Source organism: Typopeltis vanoorti, chromosome 4, assembly GCF_054136105.1.
Source record: "Typopeltis vanoorti isolate ZY-2024b chromosome 4, IOZ_Tvanoo_1.0, whole genome shotgun sequence".
Lineage (NCBI taxonomy): Eukaryota > Metazoa > Arthropoda > Arachnida > Uropygi > Thelyphonidae > Typopeltis > Typopeltis vanoorti.
In genome coordinates this window covers 106710100-106723829 of record NC_143552.1, presented here as the reverse complement: position 1 = coordinate 106723829, position 13730 = coordinate 106710100, and the positions used below count along the sequence as shown (strand labels likewise).

General features: G+C 35.4%; 1 protein-coding gene across 1 annotated transcript in view; it reads left to right on the top strand.

Moving 5' to 3' along the window:
- ClC-a (chloride channel protein 2) overlaps positions 1–13730 on the top strand; it is a 388967-nt gene that overhangs the window by 357187 nt on the left and 18050 nt on the right. The window contains exon 22 of the mRNA XM_090392133.1: positions 1395–1430. Within this exon, the coding sequence (XP_090248259.1) occupies positions 1395–1430 (36 nt within the window). The remainder of the gene's footprint in view (positions 1–1394; positions 1431–13730) is intronic.

The following is a 13730-nucleotide window of genomic DNA, read 5'->3' as shown; positions in this document are numbered from 1 at the left end:
TACACAGATGCAAATGACAATGTGGTGGTGGATTATTGAGATGTAATCATTATTTTGGTGTATTTTAAAATGTTATTATAATGGATATGCTACTTCATTGTGTAGATAGTGATTTATATCTAGAGAATAATTATTGTTCTACCTAATTTTTATGGTTGGATTGAAATCAAAACTGATATTTTTAATATAGATCTTAACTACAAAATTTCTTTAAATTTCTGCCAAAGTAGAATTATTAACATTTCAAAATTTCTTTCTCAAAATTTTCCAATAAAAGTCAGCCAGTTGTAACTAAAACTGAACTGTTCAGACAACTTCAAGACATTACCTGAATTCCAAAGTTTATCAGATTCCATTAAATCAAAGAGTTATTGCAGCATATAGTATTATTATTATTATTTCTCACCTCCAGGGAGTCCAAAGACTCATCGAGGGAGGGTATACACTCTACAACTCTGCTTCCAACACTCACAATCCACCACCACTAGTATTTCCACAGACAATCACAAACATCCATGCTCATGGCAGGATTTGAACCCGCAGCCTCTTGACTGGAGAGCGGACATGCTAACCACTCTGCCAGCCAGGCTGGCAAATATCCTCCCTTTTATGTCAAAACAATGAATGTGCATTTTACTACTTCCAAGAAAAACACAGTTAAAGTTTTAAACAGAATTTAAAATTCAGGAAATTAAATCACTTAGTTTCTTAACTGTTATACATTGATAACATTTTGGCATAACTGAAAATTCAAATAAAATTGTCATTTTTGCACATTTGTGGTCTTGACATAAGGGGAATGTTATAATTTTGAACAAGTTATCCCTTAATATAATTGAACTGAAAATTGGAAATTCAAATTTTTGTAGGGGTTTCAAATGCCAAATCTGAGTAAAATTCATCACATAATAATAATTATTATTATTATCGCATGACACCTCCAAGGACTTATTGTGGGAGGACACTCCGCTCTACTCCATTATACATCTCTCTCTCTCTGTTTTTGCTATAAACTAATTTTCCACCTATACACAACCATCAAACCCATCGTCACCAACAACAGTATTTTTTTTACTGTAAATTGTGTGTTCTCATGGGCGATTTGCCTATACGCAGGATGAAAAATCGAGTTTCCAAGAGAAAAAACCCTGCTACCTCCATATGAGATCGGCTACTTCACCTTCATTTAAAGCCCACATAAAGATTCCTAATCTTCAGGATGAGAATAATTGTTATTATTATCATATTATCATATTTTAACATACTAACATTTAATACGATCAATAGAGAATTCACTTTTTTGTCCTATCATTAATTTTGATTAAATTATTAATGTTATTACTTTCATGAGATGTTTTTGATAGATAAAATAATTTTTTTCTTTCTCTTTTTAGCCTAGAGAACGGGTGATTGATATGTCACCAGAAGAGGTGAGCATAATAATGTTACTCATTTTCGAAATAACTGAAGGCATTTCATAACATTTATATAGATAGACTGAGGTATATCTGGTGATTTTTCTGTGGATAAACATCAGCAGTATCTTGTCTGTGTTGTTCAGTTAGCTAACATAATTTTTTAATCCTTTAAATTGCTTAATCAATTAATGGATCAACAGTAATGGAGGTATCATGTTTGGCACCAATTGACTTTAAAGTGGTATCAAACATCACACTCTGTTATGCTGTTTTATTTGTTAATCCATTAATCCAGGAAGATCTGCTTTTGTTCAGCTAGAAGAACACAAGTCTTATATTAAATAATAAGACTTGTGTTCTTTTAGCTGAACAAAAGCAGATCTTCCTGTTTATCCAAAATGAGATAACCCACAAGAGCAGGAGAAATCTGATAGAGACCTGGATAACTGAGAGTTGGAAGCTTGTCTTTCGGAGAAGCGAGAAATGTGGAGATTTTTCTGATTGGATGAAAGGCAACAAAAATATTGTTGCTTTTAAAACTTTTGCTATGCGTTCACTAATGCCATGCAACCTAATAATAATAATAATTTTTGTATGATGATACAATGGCCATGAATCCCTTTTTATGGGGAGGTATGGCACCATCTCAATTCCCCCCAAATTTTATCTGGGCTAGGAACTGGCATAGCTGACAAATCAGGCCTTTGGCTGGGTCAGTATTCCTGACCATAATCCATGTGTGTTCACGGGGCCGGTTTGCCTGCTTGCAGGATGAAAAACCACATAAACTGGCAGAATAAACCCTGCTGTCCAATCCCAAGACCGGCTTACTTGGCTATGGCTGACAAAGATCCTTATGCTCGTCACGTTGTCGACGGGAATCAAACCTAGGACATATGGTTGTGAATTCTTGTGTAGAGGCTTAAGTGCTGTGAGGACATCATGTTGGAGGCTTAATGGATTTTTTACAACACTCAAAAAGAATTAAAATAGAATTTAATACTTCCTATATTTCGTCCTAGTCACTAGGACATCTATGGGGATTACAGAAACAATTAATGTAACATGCACACACGAATCTTACAATACTAAGCCCAACCACGTGGGTGACACTAAAGTCCTATCTAGGTGGAGCGTCCTCTAAGGGCAGTAGTAGGTGGCCTGAAATGTAAGGTGGGACCTCTGGTGATGAGTGTTTCCCAAATCTTCGGAAGCTTAATGCAACTGTATTTATTAAGATTTGGTTGGTTTCTGAGAGCTGCTTCTAAGAAAAGTCTCTCTTTCTTGAATTTGCTGTGGTGGAGCATGGTGGTTTTCTTCCATGATACTCTGTGGGTGGTGTCCAAAACCTGGTCAGCCAAGCCTGAATGGCCATAGTTATGTTTGCATATGTAAGACTTGTCTTCCTCCAGGCAGATGAATGCTGATCTGCCTGTCTGTCCAAAGTATGCCAGCTTACAGGAACAGGGTACTTTGTAAACTCCAGGCAGCGAGAGAGGAGGGAGTTGATCTTTCATAGAAATCCATTAATCTATTTTGCGCTTCACAACCATATCATGTTGGAGGCTTAATGGCATCCACGCAGTTAGCCACTAGGCTAACTGCGTGGATGCCATGCACATAAGGGATAGGAATGCAATGTATTTCTTCTGTATTTGAAGAGGTAGAGATACCATTACTGTTAAAAGCTCTTTTGATGAAAGAATCCTTAAAACCAGTAGATAAAAAGGTGGAATTAATATGCTGTAATTCTTTCTATAACAGTTTTTCTGAAGAACATGAAGAATGGGAATGATGTATTAATGTTTTAATAGTTCCTGACTTTTGACTAGGATGTTGATGAGATTCAGCATGGATATAATGGCCTGTATTAGTCTCTTCCAAAAATCTGAAAAATGTAGGCTGCCATCTGGTTGACGAAGAATTAAAAGATCTAAAGAGGCTAATTGCTTATTTACTTCTTCTAAGGTGAACTGGATTCTGGCTTGAAGTGCATTTAAATTTAGAAAGAAGCTGCTGTAACTCAGAGGAAGAGCCATTTCAAATTGCAAAAATATCATCCACATATCTGAATCAGTGAGTGGGTCTAGGTGAAATGTTATCAAAAATATGTTGTTCAAAATGTTCCACGAAGAAGTCAGTGATAGTAGGAGAAATAGAATTACCCATGGCTGTTCCTTCAATTTGTTGATATAATTTGTTTTTAAAGGAGAAATGACCAGAATGTATTACAAAATCAAATATGTAACAATATCTGAAGGAAATTCTTGTTGAAATAATTCAGTGGTGTCAGATAAAGGAACATTAGTAAACAAGGATACAACATCTAAACTAATCATAATATTTGAAGTGTGTCCAAATGAAGATAAGAAATTTTATTTTTAAAATCTAAAGTATTTTTTTATGCAAGTAGCAGTTCTTCTAGTTGATCAATCTTCTAGTTAATTCAAGTAAAGTAGATAAGAATTTAGAAATTTTATAAGTGGGACATCCTATACAGTCTACTACTGGTCTTATTGAATTATTATTATGGCTTTTCTGGCTCTCAGACATTTTTTGGCGGAAAAAATATTATATAAGCTGAGGGAGAACAAAAAATAGAATATGAGCTGTTGAATTCTGATTTGGCACAACTAGTTTTGTCTTATAGAAGACTTCATCAGGTGCATAACAGTAGTGAAAAAAAAGATCAGATATGCAGTACCAGGGCCGGCTCTACTGACGGTGCAAGACGTGCATTTTCATGGGGTGGCAAAGTTGGCATAAACTATACGAAAAATAAGGAAGAAGGGGCGGCAAAATATGCTACTGCATGAAGCGGCCCTGCACAGTACAAACATTATTTGAGTACTACTACTACTACTACTACCATAATATGAATCAAAAACAGATTGCTGTCATTTGAAGGAATTCTTGATCTAACTGCATTATTGAGCACATGAACAAGGTCATGATCTTGCATACACTGTAGTTGAATATCAAAGGAGTAACAATTAGAAAGGTTGTAGCTGAGAATTACATGAAGCTTTGAATGGAGAAGGAGGATTGAGGACAATTTCTGTGGATTCAAAAATCCACAGAAATTCACAAAAATCCAAGTTCATCATATCATCTGTATATGATTTCTGATCTATCCCAGCTCACTGTGTGATTTCTGTTGTTGTTCTTTTAAGTATGATGCTTTAAAAGAAGAGGAACAACAGAAATTGCACATAATCTAAGTATTGTCTCCCTCTCAACAAGATTATAATTAATAAGTGCAGTTGCCATCTCTTGAATGTAGAAAGATATATTTCTACATTCAAAAGAGTCAAATGATACCTATCATCATCAAATGCCTGCCATGCACCCTCAAGGGGTGTACAGGATATGACAGTACTACATGAAAAAATTACATCATTACCAACTTCCAAATGATACCTAAAGAATTGTTATTATCTAAAATAGAAAAGGTTGCTGCTTTCCTTCTGCCTTAGGAGACAAAATGATTATGATTTGAATCAATCTTCACAAGCTAAACCATACAATAATAATAAAATAATAATAATGTTACCACCATGGCAAAATGCCAAACCTTAAAATATTTAAGGGAAGATGAAGATATAAATCTTCCAGCAGATAAACGGAGTGCCACAGTAATCCTAGATACTGAGGAATATTAGGAATGGAGAAGGAGGATGATTCAGAAATGTTCAGACAGATAAGACTGATAAGCAACAGGAGAGTGATTATAGTGGATAACTTCTGTGGTAGCATTAACTGGAAGCAAAAAATATGTGTAAGTAAGAAGATTGAATTCCTTGAGCTACTTAGATACAACTGTCTTATGCAGCATGTAATTTAAGCAACATACAGCACTAGAGTATTACGTTTAATAATATTGTCTCATACAGTGATAATACAGGATGTACCAGGAGAGAGGAGAGGTGGCACAATTGAGACAAGTTGGTGAGAACAACCTGTCAAACAGATGCAGGGAAATTACTGCATGGGGGGTAATAGGCAATGGCAGAGATCATCTCTGAAAATTCTACAAAAGTCATGTGAGTAAGAAAGTGGAAAGGAGATTTTTTTTGCATGGTGTGTATGAGGGAATGCATTGCGAATATAGTGGGTAGAAAGTGTTTCAATGCTGAATGCTTTCAAGATAAGATATGGTAGTTATTTTGGTATGCGAGTGTTTGACCTCCCACAATAAGTCTTTGGACCCTATGTAGGCTTGGATATAATACCAGTACTAAGTGTTTTCATACTGATAAGGATAGATTCAGTGTAAATGTTTGGATTGGAAGAATAAAAACAATAATCCAACCAGGAACGTGTGACATAAAAGTTATGAATATCACTCCTCTCTCTTTCTCTCTCTCTCTCTCTCTCTCTCCCCCCCCCCATGGCATTCTTATGATGACAAACAGCATGTTGATGAGAGTTACTGAGTGTCTGATGGGTGAAGAGATCAATACTGAATTGTGGACGTGAATGTCTAGATATGTGTGTAGAGTGTCTAGAACAGTGGTCGATATTGATTCCCCCAGGGGGTCGATAAAAAAATATAAGATATCACTGTACGGGTAATATTTAATTCGGTTAACTTGGATTACCTCCATCCTGAATGACAATGCAATTAAGAATGAATCGTGGGAAGAACAGTGACATGAATAGGACCTGTAAGATGGAGCAAGGTCATAAAAATAGTTATGGAGGCCAATCAAGTAGGCCAAAATAACATGTTTACTAATAAACGGATGTCGGTGGTTCCCGCGCAGCGGGAGCGAGATTGCAACATGTGCGCGGTTGCTTATTTACTTACGTATTCGATCCCAGTCTCATTTTTGCGCATCGACATACAAGTGGGTGTTAATGTTTTAAAATTCATCAATATACATATTATAATTCAATCGTTATTCATTCACGAACTAAACTTCTCTATGTTGAAGAGTTGAGCATGGCTGGTAGTTTTGTACATCCTATAGAAATATATATTATTTAGACTTATTACTTTTGCTTACTGACTTTAATTATTTTGTTACAATCCCAGTAACCACAATGCAGATTCTAAAAAGAAATGCAGACAATATTTGTTAGAATATTTGAAACTTGGGTTTATTGCTTCATTAAGAAACGAAACGAGGCCTATGTGTCTTCTTTGTGAAAAAACTTTTAGTAACGATGCAATGAAACCAGCAAAAATGAAAGATCATCTTCAAAGACTCCATCCTGATAAGAAAGATAAAGATCTTGACTTTTTTAAAGAACTGAAAGAGAAATACACACATCGACCAACTATAAAATCATTTATGAAAGCACCTGCCGAAGCTGACAATAAACAAGGATTAACAGCCTCCTACAATATTTCTTTTAATATAGCAAAAAAAGGAAAACCATATACAATTTCAGAGGACATTGTTATACCTGCAATCAAAGAAATAATTGAAACCATAATGAAAAAAGATTCTGGTCCTGCTTTAAAATGCCTACCATTGAGTGCGAATACTGTGAAATGACGTATTGGTGAAATGGCTGAAGATGTAGAAAAAACTGTAGTATCACAACTCAAAAATAGTAAGTTCTCCATCCAACTTGATGAATCTACCTTCGATAGTTCTTATGTAAGATATTATAGTAAAACCAAACATCAAATTATTGACGAATTTTTATTTGCAAATGTCTTGAAAGTGATGAAACAGGGTTGACAATTTTTCAGCGATTGGAGGAATATTTAAATAAGTATGATATTCCATTTATTAATATAATCGAGGTTTCGCTGCCTTTCCGAAAGAAAAAGTTCAAAGTGTACGTACTATTCACTGTGTGTTGCACCAAAACCATTTGGTGGCAAAAACTCTCAGTGATGAACTGCATGATACTCTAAGAGTGTGTATTAAATCTATTAATCAAATTAGAGCTCATTCTCTTAAATTGCGATTGTTTGCCAAACATTGTGAAAAAAATGAAGTATCAAACCAATTATTCTTGCATACTGAAGTAAGATGGTTGTCTAGAGGTGCAAGTCTACAAAGATTTGTTGAGTTGTTCTACTCAACCCTGGAGTTTCTTACAGATGTTAATTTGATTTTGAGTGATGAACTGAAGAGAAATAAGAATCATATTTTCTACTTGGCAGACTTATTTTCAAAATTTAATGATGTACAGACCTGTCTACAAGGTAAAGATGTCACGATTATTCAAGCTCAGACAATTCTTTTAGGCTTCCAAGCTAAATTAGCCTTGTTTTTGTTACAAAAAGATTTTCAGTACTTTTCGAATCTATGGCAATTGGAAGTAAAAGATGACTTAGAAATATACACAAAAATCTTCAAAATTTGAGCAATGATTTTAAATTGCGCTTTGCAGATTTTGAAAACATGCACATTCCAGATCGGGTTATCACGCCATTTTCTGCAGATATTGAAAATATCGAATGTAACTTACAAGATGAACTTATTGAATTGTCAGTTGATCTTGAAGCTAAGATGCTTTTTAGTCTTAGCTTCAAGATCAATGTTGTAGAAAAATATCCAAAACTTTCTGAAGTGGTACTCCCCTTTTTGCTTGCATTTCCAAGCTCGTACGTGGTTGAAGCTGGTTTCAGCCATGTTAATTCCATTTTAACAAAACAAAGAAATAAGCTAGATATAGAATTCTGTGGCGATTTAAGGTTGAAACTTACTAATTGTGAACCCAACATTGCTAATCTTGTCAAGAGTCACGAAGCACACCCTTCACATTGACAATGTTAGTAAATTATATACTAACTTAATAAAAGTCTTATTTTCATATATATATATATATATAAGGAAGATTGTATTATTGTTATTTTGTTATCTAAATTAAATTTTATATTTTATATATTATTTATCTCTCCTATCAAATATGTAATGTTAAGAAGGATGTCAAAAACAAAAATGTATCCCTTTGATGTTAAGCCAATATAATAATATTTTACATTTTACAATAATATTATATATACAAGAAACACTGTAACTATAAAATAAACAATCTAAAAACTCACATAAGCGTCTTTTTTTGCTTGTCCTATTATAATTACGTAATAGTAAAATAGAGGGGGTAGATAAAAAGTCAAGAAACTCTTGAAGGAATTGACGGTCAAAGAAGTTTGGCGACCCCCTGGTCTTGAATGTCAAGCATCTTCCACAATATATTTAGAAAGTCACTATCGAAGAGATTTAGAGTATGTGGATGATTAGCATTAACTTATGTGTTGTGATAGGCATGGTAAAATCATTGCTGATAGCAATGTCTGAGCATTTCTTACTGCTTTATTTGTGTAGTTGGAAAAAAGAGGCCTGTAGGAGTTGTGAACATTAAAATCTCCAAGGAAGATGACCTCATTATTAGGAAAGTTGGACTGCTGAAAATGTGGTTGTCTTTAATGAGGAACTAAGATCTTTAACAAAAGAAAGGCAAAAGGAGGAGATTCTGAATTGCAAATTTTCTAACATTGTATGTTAACAGGGTGAATGTGCACACAAATGCCACCTTTGAGATGAAGAGAGTCATTAATTTTGGAAAACTGAGTAAGGAAATAGATGAGAGAGTGAAGAAATCAGTAATAAATTAATTGCTTTTACAAGTTTGGAACTAATACCAAGTAGGGATTGTTATATTTATACACAAATGTAAGGAGTATTAAAACAAGAGAGCAGAGCTGAGTTTGTTGCATTGATTGAGATAGTATACCCCAAAATAATTGGAATAAGTGAAACTTGGTTGTCTGAGGAGGATGCGATGTCAGGAATAGAATTAGAAGGATATATAATTTTCCGGAAGGATAGAAATGTGAAAAGAAGAGGGGGGCAGTGCTGTTAATGATTGTAGAGGAATTGTGTTTGCAAAGTGTGGAAGTTGATAGCACATGCACAGATTTTGAATCTGTGTGGTGCGAAGTTGAAATAAACAGGTTAGTATATCTGATAGGCTGCTGTTATAGAATGCCGAGAATACTGATTGTGAAATGATTAAGCAAATTAGTTGCACATTGTAAAAAGAAGGTATTCCTGATGGGAAACTTTAATTACAGGAATATAGACTGGAAGTAGGAGATAGTGTATGGGAACAAGGAGAACGAGTTTGTGGAATTTCGGAGAGATAAGTTTCTTAAGTTAAGCAGCATGTGATTGAAGCAACTAGAGGCTTTAATGTTTTGGATTTGGTGATAACTTCAAAAGATGTAGTTGTTAATGAGGTGTTGACACTGCCACCGGTTGGTGAGAGTGATCATTAGGTACTTGTTTGGGAAGTGATGAAACAAGAAAAGGTTACTTCAAAAAATGGATACATGTGGAAGTATAAAACAGGTGATTATAGGAATCTTTTTAGTCAGTTAGCATCGGTACATTGGGTAGGTGAGCTGAGAGGAAAAGATGTTGACAATGCATGGAAACTTGCAAGGTAGTATCTGAGAAAAGCAATGTTGACTGCATACCAAAGGTTAAGTGAGTAAATAGAGTAGGAGTGAAATGGATGAACAGTTAAATCAAGCAAGCTGTGCTGGAAAAGAAAATGTCACGGAGGAGGTACAAGATAGTTGGTGGTGATCAGATCCATGAAGAGTATAAAGTGCAGGCTAGAAAGGTGATGAGCATGGTAAAGACAGAAAAGTTGCTGTATGAAAGGAGATTGGCTAGTCAGGCCACAGTTAACTCAAGGGAATTTTTCCACTACATGGCAAGCAAGAGGAAGAATAATTATGGCAGATTAACATTGGTGGATAGTCATGCAGCAGAGTAAAAGGTGCAAAGGATATAGTGGAATTATTGAACAAGCACTTTATCATCTTATATCATACTGGTGTAAATTATGCCATGCAATAGATATAGAAAGAGACAAGTATTAGGAGAATTGGAAGTGAAAGAACCACAGGTGTATCAGATGTTAGTTAGGTTAGATGTGAATAAGGTTGTGGGAATGGGTGACATATCACCATGTATTCTTAAGGAATGTGCACCACACTTGGCTATGCCCTTGACCTGGTTATTTAATGAAAATCTTATAGTGGGTAAGGTTCCTAAGGAGTGGAAAGAAGACAAAATAGTACCACTCCACAAGCATGATTCTAGGACAGAAGTCTCCAACTATAGACCAGTCTGTATAACTGCAGTTGTGGTCAAGGTGTTGGAGAGACTGGTAAGGAATAGAATACAGGGCTGGGTTGATGAACATAGCATTCTTTATGATGGTCAGCATGGATTTGTAATGGGTAACCTGTTTTAGTAATTCACTACATGGCAAGCAAGAGGAAGAATAATTATTGGCAGACTTTAACATACTTGTTATTTTATGATAAGATGACAAGTGTGTTAGATAAGGGAGAATCATATACACTGATACTTAGACTGCAAAATCGTTTGATAGATTACCACAGATAAGTTGGTGTACAAGCTGCAGAAGGTTGGAATAGATAGCATATTGGTTAGATGGATCAGAGATTGCTCTCTGAGTAATACCAGCAGGTTGTGTGATGGAGCAGTGCCTCAAAAAAAGGAGGGTAACCAGTGTTGTGTCCCAGGGTTCTGTTTTTGGACCCCTGCTGTTTAACTTGTTTGTAAACGATATATCATGTGGACTGAGTGGGGATCTTCAGTTGTTTGCTGATGATGCAAACTTGGGAAGAATTATAAGTAGCACTGCTGATGTTAATTCCTTTCAGGAAGATTTGAATAGACCTGCTACTTTTGATATGGACAAAGGAATGGGGTTGTAGTTTTAATAACAATAAGTACAAAGTGTTGCATTTTGGAGTACAGAAATTATAAGGCTGTGTACTATACCGATGGTGCCATACTGCAGGAAGTGGATGAGATTAGAGATTTGGGAGTGATGTTGACAGTAGACTGAAGTTTAGAGGCCGTATTGCTAGTGTTGTAAAGGCTGCACATTGTAGTTCTGCTATGATAAGAAGTACTCTAACATGTAGGGATAAGGAAGTGGTTGTGCCACTGTATAAGGTACTAGTCAGGCCATACTTTTGCTATTGTTGTCAGATCTGGTCACTTGGTTTTCAATATGATGTGGAGACATTGGAGAGGATCCAGAGGCAAGTAACTACACAATATTGGGACTTTGGAATGCTTGCCATGGAGAAAGAGAGAGAGGTTGAAGAAATGTGTATTGCAGAGTTTGGTGGATAGGAGGAAGAGAGGTGATATGATAGAGACATTTAAGTTAGTGAGAGGATTTTATCAAATTAATCCAGAGGGAATTTTAAAAAGAGTAGAAAATGAGAGGTGAAGAACCAGAGGTCATATTTTACATGGAGAATTGTCAGTGAATGGAATGCATTACCAGAACGTGTTGTTAATGCAAAGAATGTTAAGGATTTTAAGATTCTATATGATAAATATTTTATCAGTTGAATGAACCTCACAAAAGAAATTAAGAAATTATGAAAGAATTAAACCAGGAATCAGTAATAGAAAAATTTAAAAATATATAAACATAAATGGATGGAACACATTGAAAGACTACCAAAACAAGCCTTAAATTACAAACCACTAGGAAAAAGAAAAACCAGGATGGCCTCTTAAGAGATTCAGTGATGATTTCTAAGGCCGGAACAGGCCACCAAGGCCTAAATCTTGACAAGCATGATGATGATGATGACGAACCTCCCACTTTGAGTCTGCCGACTCCATGGAGGGTGTAATAATAATAATAATATTTGTGAAGAATCTGGAATGGAAGACTTTGGGAGTTTTGCCTTTATCTGCATGTAATCTCTTTCTGTTTGCTTGACTTTTTATGGTTGTTATTTTCAGTTGAGTTGAAATTGGAAATGATATGGAATATACAGTAATGGATTCTTTAAGCTGTACACATGGAGAATTTTAACCAGCTCTTTAGATTGTGTTCTTGTACCACTTACATACCACTGTTTTGGATGCTTTCCAAGTATATCTGGCAGAATCTTACTGCTACCAGCAGTAAGATTTTAGTCTCCTAAAGCAGACTTCCATGTCAGCTAATCTTCTGTCACTGTTAGATGGTATACTATCTAGCAGTGGCTGATCTGCAGAATAACTGTTTTAAAGCTCTATTCTCGAAAAGAAGAAATGTTGGATTTATATGATATGTAAATTTTGAAAGCATTACTCCAGGAAGATATTGGGAAAAAGTAAACTGGGAATTCTCTCTAGAATCTAGACATTTTTTGGACATTTCAGGGTTTCACTAAGCAAAGCTGCAATATTAAACTAAACCACAGAGAAGATATCACAAGTATAATTCTTAAACAATAATTAAGATAATTTGGACACCTCCACAGAAGGCCTTCTCAGAGATTACCAATAACCTTAAAAGGAATCATTGGAGGAAGAATCAAGAGGGAGACCAAAAGAGAATTTGGCTATGGTCTTTGAAGGAAAGAGGTCACAATTATCAAGCTTTAGAGAGAGAGGTGATAGAGATAGAGCCATGTGGTAAAGATTTGTTCATAGAAGACTCATCCTATAAACTGATGTAGTAGATAATGCAAAGTTAGGGAGAGCTGTGAAGAGTGGAACAATTGCGGCTCTACAAGAAAATAGTTTACAGTTCATAGAATAACAGTTCTATGAGTTGTAGAATAAGCAAATAAAGAATCTGGGGGGGGGGGTGATAATGAACAAAGATCTGAAATTTAAGGATCACATATCTGTAATTGTGAGGATTTCACAATGCATTATGGTAATGATTAGGAGAACATTAACATATAGGAGTGAAGGGGTTATGGTTCTGTTGCATAGAACCTTTACATACCATATATGGATTAAGGTGTACAGAGTTGAACAGCAGTTTTTCAAGGGAGATGAAAAATTGGAAAGATTCCAGGTAAGGTTACCTAAGGAGCTTTGGTACTATGTTTCTGGAATGTTGGGTGTGAGGACAGATTTATGCAGAGCCTAGTGGATAGGAAGATGAAGCATGATATGACTCAGACATATAAGTTGATGAGGTTTTTATAGGTCAATTTGGAAGAGATTTTTCACACAGTAAACAGAGACATCAGAACAAGAGGTAGCCCTGAAAGGAGTGTGCGAGCAGGAGGGTGAGGATCGTTGTTTTGTATTTTGAGTGTTTACTGAGTGTATTGCCCGAGAGTGTAGTGAGTAATTTTAGTTCAGAGCTTTGTGTGGTGTGAGGATTCTGCAATGAGTTTATTTTTATTAATAAATTAGGTAGTAGGAAAGTAATGTCTCCTATTTATTTCTTCAAAGAATATTTATTTAACAATGGCTTTTACATGAATTAATCCTCCATCATTCTCTATCTACTTTTGCCATCACTGAGTAAGACACTGTATACTGACCCCAT